This window comes from Globicephala melas, chromosome 1 (genome assembly GCF_963455315.2).
Source record: "Globicephala melas chromosome 1, mGloMel1.2, whole genome shotgun sequence".
Lineage (NCBI taxonomy): Eukaryota > Metazoa > Chordata > Mammalia > Artiodactyla > Delphinidae > Globicephala > Globicephala melas.
This window is the reverse complement of record NC_083314.1, coordinates 100,342,028-100,356,913: the sequence shown is the minus strand read 5'-3', so window position 1 is coordinate 100,356,913 and position 14,886 is coordinate 100,342,028. Positions and strand designations below refer to the sequence as shown.

At 37.7% G+C, this 14,886-nt stretch overlaps 1 protein-coding gene across 1 annotated transcript in view; it reads left to right on the top strand.

The window, feature by feature from the left end:
• Nucleotides 1–14,886, top strand: part of PALMD (palmdelphin) — a 55,446-nt gene that overhangs the window by 21,153 nt on the left and 19,407 nt on the right. Inside the window, exons 3-4 of the mRNA XM_030868775.3 lie at nucleotides 3,816–3,896; nucleotides 9,036–9,160. Coding sequence (XP_030724635.1) covers nucleotides 3,816–3,896; nucleotides 9,036–9,160 — 206 coding nt within the window. The remainder of the gene's footprint in view (nucleotides 1–3,815; nucleotides 3,897–9,035; nucleotides 9,161–14,886) is intronic.

Here is a 14,886-nt window from a genome sequence, read left to right as displayed (position 1 = left end):
TATTTCTTAGACTATAGTTCCTTGCACAAATGATTTTCCTTCTTAAAGACAATGTAACCTCCTTGGTGAAAGTATCTACTTCTGAATAATTTTCAAACATAGCACAACTCTTAACATCACCTTAGCATAGCATTTATAGAGAAGTTCCTAAGTGCTGAATAAATTAAAAATTATATAACTCAGGATCAATCCTGCCTTCTTGATAGATTCAAGCATTTTAGAATATTAGCTAATCATTAATCAATAATATCTCTAAAATACACTCCTAAGTATTGTGCTTACTTTTATCAAGTATGTGATTGTAGTAATATCAATGAATCATAGATGGTCACAATAGCTTTATAGTTGTACAATTTTACTAAATTAATTTTCAAAACAATTAAGAGCTAGGCTTTTACAGAACTGGAATCTGTGGGTGTCAGCTGCTAAAATATTCCAAGTCAGACAGCTGAAAATCTAGGCAATTGTTCATTGAACAAAACGTCTTTACTAGTTGAACACTGAAGAAGTAAACAGGACTTCTCTGGTGGTGCAGTGGTTAAGAATCCGCCTGCTAATGCAGGGGACACGGGCTCGAGCCCCGGTCGGGGAAGATCCCACATGCCGTGGAGCAACTAAGCCCGTGCGCCACAAGCACTGAGCCTGCGCTCTGGAGCCCGTGAGCCACAACTACTGAAGCCTGCGCGCCTAGAGCCTGTGCTTGGCAACAAGAGTAGCCACTACAATGAGAAGCCTGCGCACCGCAACGAAGAGTAGCTCCCGCTCGCTGCAATTAGAGAAAGCCTGCGCATAGCGACAAAGACCCAATGCAGTAAAAAATAAATAAATTTATTTTTAAAAAAAGAAGTAAACAGAAATATATGTTATTACGAAGTGAGAGAGTGGCATGGACATATATACACTACCAAATGTAAAATCAATAGCTAGTGGGAAGCAGCCACTTAGCACAGGGAGATCAGCTCGGTGCTTTGTGACCACCTAGAGGGGTGGGATAGGGAGGGTGCGAGGGAGACGCAAGAGGGAGGAGATATGGGGATATACGTATATGTATAACTGATTCACTTTGTTATAAAGCAGAAACTAACACACCACTATAGAGCAATTATACTCCAATAAAGATGTTGAAGAAAAAGAAATATATGTTATTCATATCTGACGTGCTGGATTATGACAAGTGTATATAGAGATGCTCAGGCTTCTGGGGAAATTCTGGGAAGCAGATGGCATTTCAATAAAAATCCATTTATTCCATGATAATTGGGAAGGAAGTAGCTGGCTATGATAACTTTTGGTATACTAGCAATAGAACTACATGTAAAACTTATAATTTATTCTGCCATAATGAAACTAAATTGTTGCCATATATTTTTCAGTAATGCTTATAGATCTTTATGAAATTTGGCAAAAGGATAATAACTTGCTGCTGATGAATATCTTATGAGGAAAAGTACTCCTATGTTAAAATAGAGTCATGCCCATAACATTATAAAATTACCTTCTTAACTTCCTAGACTGATATGAGACAGGCATCACATTACCTCTGAGTGACAAAACATTGGTATTCCTTAGCAACCCTTCGATAAGCATCGTGTTGCCAAAACACTTAGACGCCCTGCCTCTACCCACAGCTTTCATTACCTTATCACTAACCTCAGGACGAAACAAACAACCCAAACTGGTTACCGGCAGTGGTGGGGAAGCGTTGCTGGGTTCAGCAGTCACAGTCACACATACATAACGTGATCTTTTCTATGGGCTGTCCACACAGAGATGGGCGGTTGCATACCAGCATGCAGGGAACTAAAAATGTGCTCCTTTCTAATGAGGGGTCCTCCTCCGGTGCTGGTTGTGCTGGCCTCCAGACCTCAGTACTTCCCGATAGACAGGGCAATGGGGAAGGTGTGAGAAGCTGGACTAATTTCCCACTCAGGGAAATGGTATAGTGAATTGGCTAAGAGGCTGAACTCAGATTGCCTGACTTCAAATCCTGGCTCTGCCACTTACTAGTTGCGAGAACCTGGACTGGTTAGTTAATCTCCAGAAACTTCCATTTCCTCTTCTATAAAATGAAAATACTACAATATCTCTTTGTTATCATGACTATTAAGTGTAATATTATTATATCTCTGTTATTATGACTATTAAGGTTAAATAGTGCCTGAAAAATACTTACCAAAATGTTTGGTACAATAAGTTTAAACTATTACCAACATTTGCTCAGTAACAGTTTTGAGATATAATGGAGAACTGACTCACAGAGGTCTTCATAGTTTTTATTCCTAATGACCAGATTTCATCCAAACAAACAAGTGAATCTGAATATCGATGCGTGTTGCCTAGCTCTTTTTTTTTTTCCAAAAGAGCTGTTTATGAAAGTTAAAAAACAATACAGGCAAGGTCATATACACTTCTTACACACAAAGAGAAACATGACATAAATTTGGACAGCAATGTATTTTCAAATGAATGCTGTTACATTCAACAAATATACCTGAACTTATGCATCAAAAAGGAGATTTACCTTCAAAAGAGTCACATCAGGAAGCCATGCACTTGTTTCAATAACGCTGCCAAATATTTTTGGAACTCTTCCTTCTAAATTACCTCCTGAGCCTGCTTCAAATTCTTTTAGATGTCTTCATTGGAAACAAATGTTTACCTTTGGGAGTTTTCAATTTTGAAAGCAGATTTAAAAACAACTCATAAATAAGATGGAGGATAATGTCACCTCTGGTCAAAAAATAAGGAAATAAGGGCCTTTTTGCATGGCTTGTAAAACATCTCAAACAACTCCAGACATGGAATCTCTAAAACATTTCAGACCAATGGAACCATTATCAGAATTAGTGTGTTGCTTTCTGTGTGATTAACAGATTACATGTTTATTTACTTAATTGTATTAAACAAATACTTGTAGAGCACTATGTGTCAAGCCCTGTTCTAGGAGCCTTTGCATATTTTAGCTAATTTAATGCTCATCTTATGAGGTAGATGCCCTTATTACTTCTATTTTACAGATGAGGTAATGAGGCACAAAGTTAAGGGTTTTGTCCCAGGACACACAGCTAGTTAATGGCAGAGCCAGAAATTGAAACCAGGCTTTCTATATAGTATAGAGGCTATATTTTCTAAAAAGTACAACTTCTGTGTATAGATAGTTATTCTATCTGGGATTTTAAGGTATTGCAATTTAAACTTGGTGAAAGATACTATACCTCTTCATAAATTTTTTTTAACCTCTGCTAGAAGCCCTCTTAGTGTTAACATGCATTATCTGATCCTTCTTTTTTTTCTCTCTCTCTGCCCATAGCAAGGTTTACAGGAGGAAACAGTCTCACTTTCTAGTTTCCTCGTGTTCTATCGCTCTGTAGGCTATCCTGTTTTCCCACATAAGCAGATCTTTTACCCAGCAGTTTCTTCAGCCTTATGCCAGGAACAGTCTCTCTCCTCACAATGTTTCCTCATGCCTATTTCAAAACTCCCTCCTTAAAATTCACATTTTCCATTGCATCTCTAAGGAGCTCAATCTTGTTAGACTTAATGGGGAAGATAGAAAAGATGAGGGAGGAAGGAAAGACATTAAAATATTTTTAAATTCTCTTTGAAAAAGCACCTTATATCATTTTCCATCAGTAAAATGCTTTGAATGTCTCACTTTGCTCTCCTTTGCCTTGAAATAGGAGTTTCCAAAGCAGCTTCATACCAATGCCAAGAGCATACCACTGGCCAGCCATTCGATAATGACAACATCCCCAAGGAAACATACTTAAGCAAATTGAAAAAAATAGATTATGCTGGAACACTTTTTATTTCAGGATAAAAGAAAAATACAGGAAGAAATCTCACAGAAGCGTTTGAAAATAGAGGAAGAAAAACTAAAGCACCAGCATTTGAAGGTAACTTATGACTTTAATTTCATTTCAATGATTTTGCATTCAAATATTCTAATTGCACTCAAATTTCAGTAGTAAAGATGCTTTAGGAAGGAAAAAAATTCCAACAGTTATACTAACACCCTAATAACCACAAGGGAAGCCAATAAGCTAGGAATATTTGCATAAGAGACTAATACCTCCTGGCAAACATGTGGAAAATTGAAAACATGGTTTTATTACTTTTACCCTTTATTACTGAATTTCCTCACTTTCTTGGGTAACCTTGAGAATTCAGTCTTGATAGTTTGGCCCTGAATATAGTCTTGCTTAACATCCCTTGGGAGTGGATCCAGCTGGGAAGTCCGTTTTGAAATCAATGAAGAGCCAGCCCTTACCCAGGGCATGCAAAGCAGACAGTGTCTGGCCTGCTCAAGGATGCTCGTATTCAAAAGCTCAGTGCAATGAATTCAATGTTGTTTGAGTGTGGTTCAAGGTTCTGTTTTATTTTGTTTTGACAGAACATGAGATCATAACCAAAAATAAACCTCCATTTTTAAAATCAGACTTTACATCTTTCATGGGTGTGGTCATTTTGTAATTTAAGCACACTTAGTCTCACATTTTATTATGTAGCTTAGTCATAGGGTGCAACCAAATGACAAACAGGAGCTCCTTGTGAACAGGCCCAAGCAGGAAACTACTTACCTGGCAGGGCTTCTATCGATAGATGTAATAAATCCCTCAGTGAAACAATGCCGCACACTCGTGGGGTCTACAATCTTTTGGTAAACTTGCCGAATTTAGCTAAGTCCATCTTTCTGATGGATCAAGTAACCACCTCTTGAGAGAAAAAAGACACAGGTTAGGATTCCAATTAGCCTCAGCGCTCTGGATTCTGTTTGCTTCTTTGCTCCTATACAAATTGACATTTCCAATGTTTGATGAATAATTTCAATATGTAGTCAGCCTGCTATCCTTACAGTTTGTCACATTGAATTTACATGAGTAGGAGACATAGCCAAGAAATGCCGTGTGTACTCCCAGAAAAATCAATGAAATAACAAATTTTACCAAGTCATTGTGATACAAGTCAAATGAAGTCAAAAGCAAGTCTACAACAATTTTTGAGATAGGCAATCTCTAACTCCAAAATCTCCCTCTCTCTCTCTCTCTCTCTCTCTCTCTTTCACACACAAACATACACACACACACACACACACACACACACACACACACAATTTGGATCGCACAGTGAACTAATTACTGCTTCTGAGTAATTGCTATCCTTGCAGAATGAGTAGCCAAACAACATTAGAGTTCACAGTAGAAAAAAAGTTTTATATATCCTCTCTGTTCATTCTAGGAAGTAAGTTTCACACAGGAAAATTCTAACACACTGAGAGGTCCATTTCTGAAGTGACACCTCATTTCAATACTTAACAAAAACAGTCCAAAAAGTAATATATACTGTTCCCTATAGGTTTGCTTTCTGGATCCCAGAAGACCTCTTCTAATCCAATCCAGTCAAAGCATGTATCATGCTTTGGACTGCAGTACACAGTTGTGCAGATGGTATACTGCGTAAAGTTACCTGAGACAGGGGGGTGCTGAAATCCTGCCCATACTCCCTTGGAACAGTGCACTCTGGCACAGGGCTGCTTCTGTCTGGAGGACAAAGTTTCTTTCTCTCTGCACAAAAGTGCTGTCCACCTTCCCAAGCTGTGCACTGACCTGAAGGAGTAGGAGTGGGGAACTGTACCTTTTCCTAATTTGCATATTAATGCCTTAGAGACTAGCGGTAGCCTTGAGAGTTGTAGCCCTTCTGCTTGCAACCTACTGGGAAATTCAAGGTTAAGTAAATAATTAGTACAAGTTAAAGGATGATTTTTTTTAATTTAAGCATAAGTGTAAGCATTAGTAATTCTTTAATCTGGGGTGGCCAAAAAAAGTTCTGTTAAAGGTGTGGGATTTAACCTGAGTCTTAACTGATAAGTAGAAAACCTTCAGTCAATAAACATTTATTAAGTACCCATTATGTGCAAGGTACTAAGCTGGACATGAAGAATATAAAATAAGTTTGATCTGTGCCCTTAAATGGTAACTGACACATAAACTTATAATGACATTTATACTGTGATGAACACTATATTCAAGGCATCAACTGCAAAGGGAACATAGAGGAGAGAATGGCTGTTTCAGTAAGTACATTCTTCCAAGTTCTGCAGAAAATGGTTGGCTATTCCAACAGCAACTAGGCACAATTCCAAAATAGGGTTCAAAAATGTGCAGAAGTGTTCTAAAAATTGATTCCAAAATATCTTCACCAAGTCAAAAAAGCTCTGTTGGCTTCTGCAATTACCAGCCTTTCTTTTTATTTTCTTCTTCATCCATTTGTCTCCATTCCAGTGACTATCCTCACCACTTTCCCGATTGCAAATTATTTCATTACATGTCAATGACTCACTTTGAACAACACAAATGTAAATATTTACAAAGTGCTCCTTCTGGGTGAGCAGTACACACACTTCAAAATAGTTGTGGTAACTCACTCTAATATCCTTTAGCTCTGGAACCTGACATTCATACCAATGACATCCTGGAAAGGGAGTTTCCACGGCCATTAACAGCATTCTCACATTCAAACATTCTGAGACGTGTCCACTCTTGATCTTTTTGCCTAGTACTCAACCTAGAAAACTTTTCTGGAAGTCCATTTAAATCATGGTATGAAAAACTAATTTATTCTTAACGTCTCCTGTAACTGCTGTGCAGAATATAGAAGTGTTTCAAGAAAACCTTTCCCTAAAAGACTGCCAAAAGATCTACTACCTGCGTATCACTTATATTTTTATTTAGTTACTATGGCTTTTGATTCTGAATGTCATTGTTGTGAAATAGATTTTATTCTATTCCTCAATCTCATAGACTAAAGCATAAGTCTAAACTGTGACATAAAAGCAAAATAACTGTCTTGTGGTTACCACAATACGTGATTATACCATATCATTCTGATTGTACATCTAAATTATATATTTTATATTTAGAGGCAAAAAGTTCTCTGCCAGAGTTAAATGACAATTCCTGAACTATGAACAAAGCTTATAAGGCTAAAATTAAAATTATTCTTAGTCCTAACCAGACTAAGAACCAAGAATGAAGCCCCAAGATAACATAATTATGTCACAGAAGCCATTCTCCACCCTCTACAACTCAGCATCATAAGACCATCCCATCTGAGTGTTTCTTACAGTGATATGGATGTAATTGACTGAAACTATCCTTGCAGGTGGTTTGTAACAACTGTAATGTACTTTGATGGATGTCATCTATATTCTTTACTGTGCATTAGCTATCATCATATTCCATCAAATAAAAATAAACCAAAATCAAGGTAAATTCTTAAATGCTGATATATTGAGATTTTCTTGGCATATTATCAGGAAATAAATCTTGACCTTTTTAAATAATATTTACTGTGTCTGTGGGAACACATTTTTACAAACAACTGAACAGCTATAATTAAGGGAAAAGATAACATTATGGGAAGGAATCTGGCTACAAACTGGAATAATACAAACTGCTTTTATGGGGTGTGTTGTCCACATGAAATTTCTTGAAACTCTGAAAAAAACCAACACAAATATGATGATCTGGGTTGAGATAATTACTGACTTAATCTAGTGGTTTTCAAACTGTGTCCTGTGCATCTGTAGGCTTCCAGGCCCCCTCATTGCTTCAACTAGAGCAGGCCACATTTCATCTATTCTACAAGTTATAATTCCAAATAACATTTATTTGTAATCAGTGTAATATTTTTAATGATTTGAAAAAAAATTGCCTTAGTTAAAATAAACTTCCTTTGGTAATTATCTAGCCCAATCAACCTTATTTAAATTTATTTTAAATTCAGAGGTATTTACATTCCAGTTGTATTAATTCTGTTTTAAAAAACAAGCATGTTTTTTAAAAAAGACAAATATTCCTCTTACTTGCTTTCATTCTAATTCATTCTAATCATGGTGTTAGAGAGAGAAGTGTCAAAAAAATAAGGAAAATTCCCATTCTTCTCTTCTCACCATTTTAGAAACAGTAAATTCCCAGGGAATAGTTATTGAACAAATAATTTACAAAGGTAGATAGATATATAGTGACAGTACTTTTCTTCAGGAAAAAAAGAAGAAACTCAAGCACTTTGAAAATAATATCTAAAAGTTTTCCCTTGAGACACAGACAGGATGCTAGCTAAAGCCCCCTGAAGTTTACAGGTCTTCTTCATTTGCTTTGTCTTCTTAGGCTCAAGTCCAGGAATGTAATTATTTCATGCAAATTCGAGGGCATTTTTTTTCCACCTGATGAAACATAAATCTTTTTTGTTTTATTAAAGTTGACAAAAATTCAACTCACAAATATTTAGACAGATCGGTGAATTTTATGTATCATATGATTGGGACGAGTAGGGAGCTGAACGTAAAGGATATCTAGAACCAAGGAGGCTCTCAGAAGAAAGAAGGGGTACTGGGTAGGCAAAACAATAAATGTCAACCACAGAGCCTAAGACTGTCATTGAATTAGTTTAAGATACAATAGCAATCTCTTGTTTTGCCCACCATTCCAATTAATCCCACAAAAGATTTTACTTTTTTTTGGAGGGGTCACTATGTACTGTCACTGGGATGAATAGCAAATGGCTTCAAGGAGCTTGTTACTTTGACACAGATATACACCCATCAACCCAACAAATCATAGTAAGGCATCATCATGATGAGGTCCCTACATGACTGTTAAAAATACAGTAAATATACAGTATAGGTAAACATACACTGCTGTGTGATTCTGAAGAAGGAGAGTTCCCTGGGGGTGAAGTGAGGCTGGGGGTGGGGTGGGGGAAGATGCAGAGGTAGGACAGAGATCTTCATAGAGAAGGAGGACCTGAACTAGACCTTAGGATATACATAGGATTCAGATACATAAACCCTGGCTTTAGAAGGGGGTCAAGAAGGGTGCAAAGTAGGAAACTATCAGATTTATTCAGGCAAGACAGTGAGAGAAAACAATTTCTCTTTAATATTTCCACCATTGAAATTAATAAGATTTGAAAGCATTCAGATTTTGGAATTTTCGATTGATATAAGAACATATATTTATGTTTCCTGATATCAGAAAAAGGCCTTGAGGGAGAAATGGCTTCTAGATGGAATCAGCAGTGGAAAAGAACAGGAAGAGATGAAGAAACAAAATCAACAAGACCAGCACCAGATCCAGGTTCTAGAACAAAGTATCCTCAGGTATGGCCCTCTCTGAGATACTCCACAACTACCTTTATTTTGACTTTGTCCTATGTTGAATGTATAAAGGCCATTCTCCTTTTTAGGGGCACAATCAGATCTTCCATTTGGATTTCTAAGACTAAGAAAACACACCAGAAAGCAACAACAGAAATTTTGCTGTAAAGGTCCCCAAAACATAGCAACACGAGACTCATTTTTAAAATACATATGGGTGGGGCTTCCCTGGTGGCGCAGTGGTTGAGAGTCCGCCTGCCAATGCAGGGGACACGGGTTCGTGCCCTGGTCCAGGAAGATCCGACATGCCGCGGAGCGGCTGGGCCCATGGGCCATGGCCGCTGAGCCTGTGCGTCCGGAGCCTGTGCTCCGCAAGGGGAGAGGCCACAACAGTGAGAGGCCCCCGTATCGCAAAAAAAATAAAATAAAAAAATAAAATAAAATACGTATGGGTGACTTACCCATAGCCCTCTGAGCCCATTTCCTCATCTACAAAATGGTAGTAACAATATCTATCTTTCAGAGTTGTTGAACAGATTAATAAATGCATGTACTAAACTACTAGCACCTACCTGGCATTTGGCAAGAGAGCAAAAGCAGTTCTTCACTGCCTCAACCCCCTCTCTCATCTTAGGACAGGTGACAGTTATAAGAGTGTGTGCATACTCTCCCCCCATCACGCCTCTTCCCAGGCTCTCCTTTGCCTCAGCCATGACATTTTGGAAGAGAAGACACTGTAGGACTACTTCACTAACATTTTCTCTCTTCTACTTCTCTGATTGGTCACAGGGGTTGACTTCACTTCTCAGTGTCCTTTCCTGACCATCAAACACAATTAGTACAGACTCAGCAACTTCGGATATAGCAAGTAAAGTTTTTTAATTGCCTTGGCTTAAAATGAGGTGCTGGACCTGAAAAAAATTGGAAAGCTCAAATATAAGATAGGATTATTAATATTATCACAAAGTATAGATAGCACAGAAGAAAAAGGTGTGAGAAATGTCAGAATCATTTTCTAGCCCACACATGGAAAAAAGATGGAATTTTTTGTGGTATGATAATGACAATAATTTAAAGCCTACACATCTTTGAAACATAGGTAACTTTCAAAGCCTCACTCACTGCAAATTTGTTATCTTTTGTGAGGACCATAGGAAAGACCGGGAAGATAAAAATGTCCAATAGCTGTGCTATGACCACATTTTGTCCATACTCACGACACTATGTAAACAGATTGCATTAGGCCTTAAATTGACAACATGGAAAAAAAAAAAACAACTTTCTTTTTGCAACTGATTTTTATTTTACTAGCTTAATTTCATACACTTGTATATTTAATAGCTAAAATCATTGACTGCGCATTCTTATTTAGATGTTTTTAAATTAACCATTCTTTTAAAGTTATATTTTATAACTGAAATGTTTATATTTATAAACTCCTCAGTTGTTTGTTCAAAGATATGTACTGCTGCTGAATGGAAGATAGTAAATACTTTTAAAATAACTCAATAAATCAACTCTACAGTTTGGAAAACTTGATTATTCGTAAGGCATCCCTTAGCAAAAGCTTCCTAACAAAGTCTGGTTTAGCTGAAGATTGCTTTCCTCACCCTTCCACACACAATCCTTATCTCTCAAGGAGCTCTGAATTTAATCCCTGTAAACCCTTGCCCTGCACAGACACCTCCTTTCTTCCCCCTCAGAGCCCCTTCTTTGGAGTCTTTCCACATACTGAACACCTACAACTTTCTCTGCATCTGATGATAAATGAAGTAGTTACATATACTCAAAGTCCATTAACGAGTTTGGGCTGCTTTCTGAGTAATCCAAGAGCATTTACTAGGACTATACTGATTGCTTTCAGGCCTTGCCTGAATGCTCTGAGAATCACATAAGCTTCTAGGAGTTTTGGTAGTGGCTTGCCTAGTTAGGGCTCCTATGTGACGAAAGAGAGAGAAAAAGAGGGAGGGAGGGAGGGAGGAAGGAAGGGACAAAGGGAGGAAGAGAGAAGAACAAAAACAAGGAAGAGGAGGAATCCTATTTGCTGAGCCATATTATGCACCAGGCGCTTTGCCTATATCATCCCATTGAATCTCCATAACCCTATAAGGCAGGTGTTATGATCTTCACTTTTTGCAGAGAGATTAAAGAATTCACACTGTTAGGAAGTGGCAGATCAGAGACTACTTAATCTGACTATCCAATGCTGCCTATAAAATAATGGCACACAGCAACCTCTGTGGACTGAAAATTCATTATCTTGTAAGAAGTCTTTGAAGCATGTTCTGTCCCTTGGTTCTGCTTTCTCCAAACAGCCTTTACCACAATCAGGATCTTCTTCCACGTCCAACTAATGTCTTTGTTAAACTATCAATTAAATGTCTATTCATTACCCAATTTCTGGCATCTCACTGCGACTTTATTTTAGATCTTTAGGATGTCATTAACCCATCAGTGCTCCTTTATTAACACCAAACGATTTTAATCCCCAAATATAAATAATAATAACAGTAATGGTTCATTTTTAAATGGCCTTGTGCAATTTACAAAGCAGTTGCACTTCCATTAAGTCATTGATTACTCACAGCAACCCTAGAAAGAAAGCATCAACACCTCCATTTCATAGATGAAGAAATACGCTCAAAGAGGATAAGGGACTTCACTAAGATCACAGAGCCAGTAAAGGATAGATTTGGGTCTCAAAGTGAGTCAAATTCAGTGCTCTCCAGCTGTAAATAGAGAGCTATAGGTGTCAATGCTCTGGAAGTAGTAAAATACCTGACACCTAAGAGCAAACTGCATTGTTTAAGGAGTCGTCCTAAAAAAGATGTATTTGCAAAGAGCTAGTAAAGAATTTGCACCATCATGACCCATAAAGGCATATTTATCTCATTAAAAATGTGCAGGGAACAGAACATTCTAAAGCAACATACGGAGACAAAAAATAACTGTGCATTGTCAGTATTAAGCAGCCTCCACTACTGCCTAGCATTACAGAAATCACGTTGCCAAAGCAGCTTTACCTGATAACTGAACATTTTTTCCTCAGATATTTCTAAAGCTGCTAAATAATCAGGTACATGTTTTAAAATTCATTCTTTTTCAGAAACAACTACCCACAGTGCTTAAGAAGCTTTTATTACCAGCTAAATACAGTGCATTTTCCTGTAAGCTCTGAATGGCAACCAAGCCAACTGATGAGGTTGAAGTAGGCAGAGCCATCCTCCTTCCCTAAGCAGAGAAAGTATCCCAATCCCTGAATGTGATTTATCACCCTACTTAGGTGCCTGCTCAAGGGTAACATTTGCCATCTGCCAGGCCTCTCAGCTACAGGATAAGATTTTAATAGGCACATCAGAATAGAAATGTTGCTATTACCTCAGAGTCTGTAGCAAGGCCAGACTGCCCATGAAGTTTGCATTCCTTTTACTTCCACGGTTTCATGAGATGAACTGAAAGAGCATGGTCTTTGTCATTCAAATCCCTGTTCTGCCGACCATAGTTCATAAGCCTAGCCATGTTCTTTCATCTCTTTGGGCCTCAATTTCCTTGTCTGTAATAGTGGACCATCATAAGCCACTTCACGGGACTGGGATGAGTGAAACAACTTCATGAGTGCCTGACACATGGTAGGTGTTCAGAAAACATTAGATACTATTTCTTATAAGGAATCAAAAATAATTAAAAGAAGGACACTGCCTAGAGCTTTATCTGGAGATTTTCATCTTTTGGCTAAGAACTCTCATTTCTTTATGCTAGTACAAAGAATCTTTTTCTTTAAGTAATCTTAGGTTATCCCCCAACTAAGATTCTTTCCATATGGAAAATAACTGATGGATTTTCTTTATGGTTTGAAGACTAAAATGTTAATAATATCAGTTAATTTTTACAGAGCATTTGTTGTAGACCAGGCACTGTACTAAGCACTTCATATATATTATTTCGTGAATTCTCACAACCATCTTATGAGGGAGATAACATTTAACAGGTGAGAAAACTGACATTTATAGAGGCTAATTTGCCCCATGTCATACAGCTAAAAAATTAAGAGCCAGGATTTAAAATAGAATTAAAAGTCCTAATCATAAAAATAAATTGTGTCTTGGATCCATAGCAAAATTTTACAATAGTTAAATCCTACAAAAGCTATCCTCTACAGCATTTTTAATTTCCAATCCATGCTATCATTTCGCTTTTATATGCATCATTTTATAGAGACATTCATGTGACTCTTTATCATATTAAAAGCACTCAGAGTTTCCCTGACTCACACATAACCTTTAAGTAAAGTATGTCTTCATATTTATCCTCTCATTTTTCCTTTCAAAGAGAGGCAACATTTCAGAAACTAAGTGGGTTTCCATAGTTCTTGTTTCTGAGTCACACGTTAGCTCTGGAACAATATTAGGGAGCACTTTGACTTGTGCCCTGATTAATACCTTAGGAGAAAACATTCCCAGGGGGAAAACTCTATTGAACATCTTCTGAATCACTTTGCTCAAATTAGAGTTTCAATTTGCCTCCCAAATGAGCCCTGCTCTTAGTGTGACCACTGAACCCTTTACTTCCTGATTGTAGGCACAGGTGCAAATCCAGCACTGACTTCTCAATCCAAATATCCATGCGCACAGATTTATAGGCTGAATTAGAAATCCTGTTCTGTCACTTCTGCTGCTTTCCTCCATCCAATACCTACCCTCAAAAGACACCCCAAGCACCCTAAAAAGTGTCCAAGGGAGCTATGTCATTCACTTGCTAGGTTCCTCTTTGCTATCTAGCTACCCTGGAGTTCTCCATGACTCCCTCTGCCAAACTGCCTTGCATCAAGCTCCCTTCCACATACTTGCTACTTTTTGTACTGTGTCCAAAGACCTCTGACTTCAATTGGAGTACACAGAGTGCCTGAAAGAAATGTCATAAGCTTAAAATGCAAAAGGTTAACTGCCAAGGAGAATGATGCAAATATACTGCATTCCCTTTGAGAAGGATTATCCACTTCTGATTAAATGTTCCCTAGTAACATTTAATATTCCAAAGTACCCTTCGGACCATCTGCCTTTCTTTAATGCACTTTCATTCGTCTCCAAATAGGCAGAAACTGCCTTCCACGTATCATACTCAGGGGAAGGTGCATGTGAAGCTTGGATTTCTATGTGATTGAATGTCATGAGAAAAGCTGGATAGTGGGCTGTTATAGCAGCTATAGCTGACTCACATCACTTAAGGGAAATCCCTCCACAGGTGGAGATGGACAACTAGAAAATGCACTCTGCTCAACAGCACATAGAGCAATAAACTACTCAGTTAACTCAAAAGATAGCAGGCAAGATTCAATTTCAAAAAGGAACCCAAAGTACTGCTATAGAAATATAAAGGTTAAATGACTTTGTCGCTGGTTATGGCTTATCAAAGTTTAGCTCATTATTATTTCTATCCAAGTTTAACCACTACCTAATGTTCTTATCTACCTGTACAAACCAATTGTATCTTAGTGAAAATAATGTCTCATCAAACACAGTGGCACATGCTGCATGGAAAATATCACAGGCTAAATATTTCTGTCTTCCTGCTCTGACCCAACCAGCCACATCTAACATCACATTGCACGGAGATAGACAAGCTGCTCTTCTGTGACAACATAAGAGAAGATAAAGGGGGAAAAGGCAAAAAGGGAGAAAAAAACCCCACCATTTGTTTCTTCTTAAATTTGCTGTTGCCTAGAAACACAC